General features: G+C 44.3%; 1 protein-coding gene across 1 annotated transcript; it reads left to right on the top strand.

The window, feature by feature from the left end:
* Window positions 1–941: 941 nt before the first annotated feature.
* Window positions 942–2,562, top strand: LOC127337974 (uncharacterized). Its single transcript, XM_051364279.1, has 2 exons — window positions 942–2,091; window positions 2,522–2,562. The coding sequence occupies exons 1-2, from the start codon at window positions 942–944 to the stop codon at window positions 2,560–2,562; spliced, it is 1,191 nt and encodes a 396-aa protein (XP_051220239.1).
* The last annotated feature ends 1,183 nt before the right edge of the window (window positions 2,563–3,745 follow it).

Consider the following 3,745-nt stretch of genomic DNA (forward strand, 5'->3'; position numbering starts at 1 on the left):
CGAGACCGTAGCGACTGCACCAGAAGGCCGGACCATGGACTGCGTCGAGCGTCATCGTCATGGAGATACGGCCGCGAGGCGGCCGCCTCGTCGACCTCCGGGATGGACCTGGCCGACGCCGCGGCTATGTGCCTCTATGAATGCTCGAATTGCAGACGACCGCCTCGTCTCCTCGTAGAACGGAACCGGCCTCCGACGGGCTGCCGTACAAGCTAGGAACCGATCTGGATGGGGCAGAGATTATTGCCAGAAGCGCCACATGGAGCTCATCATCTAGATGCACCGCGCCGTCGACGAGTTCGCTCTTGGAGGGCCCGATCTGCACCAAGGCGACGAGTTCGCTCTTGGAGGGCACCCAATCTGCACCAAAATCGGGACCTATGTTGCTATTTATTTTCCGATCGGAGAGGAGGGGTCAGCGGAGTTCGACTCTGGTACGATTGAGAAGAAACAGCGCGGACTATTCACGATCGATCAACACCACGGAGGGGTAAAGTGCAAAATGTCGAACGAACCGGTATGAGGACAGCTGCAGTATTAAGTGATTTGGTGGGAGGGTAAAACGGTCCACACAAAAAAAGCGTTGACGAAACTTTTTGGCAGAAATTTTGGTTATACGGACCAAACCAAGGAAACGTTAGCTCCTTTATTATTAGGTATAGATTAGATATAGATTATATTACGCCCGGATAAACAACAAAATCGCAATTTAATCTTCTATGTGCCCGCAAAGAGAAAAATTCGTGTTTTTGAAGTAAAATTCCTGCAGCGTCTCTGCCATCTGCCCTAGCTCTGGCCGTCGGCCCTTTCCCGTGAGGTCTCCGCCGATTGCGACAGGGCCCTCGCTGGTGGGGTTTCGGAGGCCGTCGCCGTCCCCGTGCGGAGGAGTACGAGTCGTGGTGGTGGGCGTGGTTCTGTTAGCAGAATAAAAACTCCAGCGGATGAGCCGCCGCCGCTGCTTCTCGCAGGCGCTGGCGCCACCGGCCCCGCTAGACAACAATGACCTCCTCGAGGAGATCCTCCTCCGCCTCCCTCCGGAGCCATCGTCCCTCCCTCGAGCATCCGCGGTGTGCAAGCCATGGCGCGGCATCGTCTCCGACCCCCAATTCATAAGCCGCTTTCGCAAGCACCACCGGAAGCCTCCGCTGCTGGGCTTCTTCGCAGGGCTCGTTGGTGCAACACGATTTTTCACGCCCGTTCTGGAATCGCCCAACCGCATCCCTGCCGCCCGCTTCTTCCTGCCGCAGAGCCAGCACCCCCGTGACCAGTGGCGCTTCCTGGGCTGCCGCCACGGCCTCGCCATCCTGGCCAATGAATACCAGCACGAGGTCATTGTGTGGGATCCTCTCACTGGCCAGCAGCACAACATACCTTTCCCGCCGGGACTCCGCAACAATAAAAGCGGACCTGTGTGGCGCTGCAACGCTGCGGTGCTTTGTGCAGACTCCATGGATGGGCATGTGCATGGTGATTGCTTCTCGAGCCCGTTCAAATTGGTGTTGGCGTGTGGCGGATACAAGCAGATTAACAGTTGCCTCTATGACTCGGTCTCTCGTGCATGGGGAGATATTGTCTCAATGGTCACTGCTCATGGGATTCTACCCATAAGGTCCAACGTCCTAATTGGTAATACAGTTTACTGGTTGCTTTCTGGAAAGGGCATCCTGGCGTTTGATACTGAAACCCAAACTCTTTGCGAGATCGAGAATCCGGTCGATGCCCATTGTAATTGCTGCTGGTTCTGCCAGCCCTTACAGATAGATGGCGGCACTGGCCTTGGCCTCGCAGTTATGTCAAAGCTAAGCATCCAATTATGGGAGAGAAAATCAAATTGTTGTGGTGTTCTCGGGTGGGTGATGATGCAGAAAACCATTCAACTGGAGGGGATGTTTTCATGGAGAATGCCCAGGGACGACAAGTGGGTATTTTTAGTGGGGTATGATGAGGACACAAATGTGATTGTTCTCTCTACAATGATTGGCAATTTCGTTCTCCAACTAGAGTCGACGCAAATCTGGAAGATTTCTGAAAGAGATGCAAATAAGAACTATTATATGGAATTTTATCCCTACACAAATTTCTATACTACAGGTAATACCTCGCTATGTATATTTCAGAAACAACCAAAATCTAATTAGTTTCTTTTTCTTGACATACAACCTAGTTAGTTACGTTTGATTACGGAAGGACTAGATCTATAAGAATAAATTGATTGCTTGTTTATTTTTCTATCGGTGTGGTGATATCTGATACCTAAACAATTGGAAACTTGCCTGCTGTGATTTCTCAGTCAGTAGTTTTCATTAAGGTTTCTCAATCTGTTCATATTTTGTTTTGGCAAATTGGGCATGTCTTAACATGTCTTGGTGAAGGACTAACAGCCTTAATTTTTAAACTTAGTAATAGATGTGTCCTTATTACTGTCACAAGAACTACTTCCCCTCTCCAGTAACATGAATATGTAACTGTTTGCACAACATACCTTCTCATTCATTCAACTGGTTTCTTCTATTGTTTCAAGGAAGGAAGGCTGAGTGGAAACGGATGGACCTGAAACTTTGAACAAATGATATCTTCTAGTGTGCTACGTTGGTTGAACCAGGCTAGGTAAATTTATCCTTTTTGATATATGTGTATCTTCTCGCTCAGTTTCTTAATAAATAAGATGATGCGTGGCACATGTTTGATACATTTTATAATTGGATACCTCTTGGATTCTGAAAAAAGGCATATTAATTAGGTACCAAACTTTGCGGAAATACCTAATGGAATGTAGGTGTAGGCGCACCCGCTTATTAAAAAATCGAACATAAATTTCTATTCAAAAGATTCAAAAAAGATGATTTTTTTTTGCATATACTCCATGCGTTCCTTTTTAATTGACTCAAATTTAGTACAAAACTATACTAAATCCGAGTCAATTAAAAGAGACCGGAGGGAGTATGTATTACCTTGATACTTACTCGTGTGAGCTTTTACAGAAAAATATGACTGTATGTGGCCTATATGAAAATGAAAAAAACGTCCAAACGACACTATAATGATTGGATTTGTACTGCTAAAAGAAATAGAATTTCCAGTTTTTTTTTGTGTAGGCCACATATGGGATTTTGCCTTGAAAATTTGCACAAATAAGTATCAATTTAATACATACATGTGTGCATTGTTTCAAAAAAAATCAAAACTTTAAAATAGCATTTTTTTATTATGTTCTAATAAACAGGTGTGCCTACACTCATGTCCACCAAATCCTGGTCGCTTGCTTTCTTGTCCACGAGCCTCTCATGCGCACATGATAGAGAAAATAAACAATTGGAAACTTGCCTGCTGTGATTTCTCAGTCAGTAGTTTTCATTAAGGTTTCTCAATCTGTTTGTATTTTGTTTTGGCAAATTTGGCATGTCTTGACATGTCTTGGTGAAAGACTAACAACATTAATTATTTTTAAACTTAGTGATATCGAACAAAAATTTCTATTTTAAAGATTCAAAAAAATGACATAAAATTTTGCATATATGCATTATCTTGATACTAAAAATATGATTGTGTGTGGCCTATATGAAAATGAAAAAACGTCCAAACGACACTATAATGATTGGATTTGTACTGCTAAAAGAAATAGAATTTCCATTTTTTTTTTTTGTGTAGGCCACATATGGCTGTATTTTGCCTTGAAAATTTGCAAAAATAAGTACCAACGTAATACATACATGCGTGCATTATTTCAAATAAATCAAAACTTTAA

This window comes from Lolium perenne, chromosome 3 (genome assembly GCF_019359855.2).
Source record: "Lolium perenne isolate Kyuss_39 chromosome 3, Kyuss_2.0, whole genome shotgun sequence".
Taxonomy (NCBI): Eukaryota; Viridiplantae; Streptophyta; class Magnoliopsida; order Poales; family Poaceae; genus Lolium; species Lolium perenne.